The following is a 561-nucleotide window of genomic DNA, read 5'->3' as shown; positions in this document are numbered from 1 at the left end:
GTTGAAGAAGTATTTTTTAATATGAAGGTGTTTGATGGTTTTGTCTTGGCAGTTAATTCTGGGCGATTATAAATGGGTATCCTATGAGGAGATGGACATTCAGGTCAGTCAGTTTGGGAGTGGACTGACAGCACTGGGCCAACAGCCAAAAAACACCATCGCTATTTTCTGTGAGACAAGGGCAGAGTGGATGATCACGGCTCAGACCTGCTTTAGACGCAATTTCCCATGTAAGGAAACAGATTATTTTTACTCTTACTTACCACACTTTCTCTCTTTTTTTCCCCTAGGGAAAAATGATTTCAAATGAATCATAGGTTTTATCCCTTAATGCTTTAATGTGATGACACACAGATGTACTGTGACATCTCAAGATTGAATGAATGTCTTCGTCTTTATCTTCTTTTGTTCATTTCCGTTTCTTGTGGGTTTTTGTAGTGGTCACCTTTTATGCAACTCTAGGAGAAGAGGCAGTGGCTTTCGGATTGAATGAGTGTGGAGTTACACACCTGGTCACCAGCGTGGAACTGCTGGAAACCAAACTGAAGGTGAGCCAAAGAC

The 561-nt window shown here is 41.2% G+C and overlaps 1 protein-coding gene across 1 annotated transcript in view; it reads left to right on the top strand.

The window, feature by feature from the left end:
- The window catches only part of LOC107576961 (long-chain-fatty-acid--CoA ligase 4-like), a gene marked incomplete at its 3' end in the record, with an annotated part of 6,363 nt that extends 5,815 nt beyond the window's left edge, over positions 1-548 (top strand). The window contains exons 3-4 of the mRNA XM_016263079.1: positions 53-230; positions 439-548. Of these exons, the coding sequence (XP_016118565.1) occupies positions 53-230; positions 439-548 (288 nt within the window). The remainder of the gene's footprint in view (positions 1-52; positions 231-438) is intronic.
- Positions 549-561: the final 13 nt, after the last annotated feature.

Source organism: Sinocyclocheilus grahami, unplaced genomic scaffold, assembly GCF_001515645.1.
Source record: "Sinocyclocheilus grahami isolate Dianchi unplaced genomic scaffold, SAMN03320097.WGS_v1.1 scaffold4723.1, whole genome shotgun sequence".
NCBI classification, from domain to species: Eukaryota; Metazoa; Chordata; class Actinopteri; order Cypriniformes; family Cyprinidae; genus Sinocyclocheilus; species Sinocyclocheilus grahami.
The sequence above is the reverse complement of the archived record's forward strand: the minus strand, read 5'-3'. Positions and strand labels throughout refer to the sequence as shown.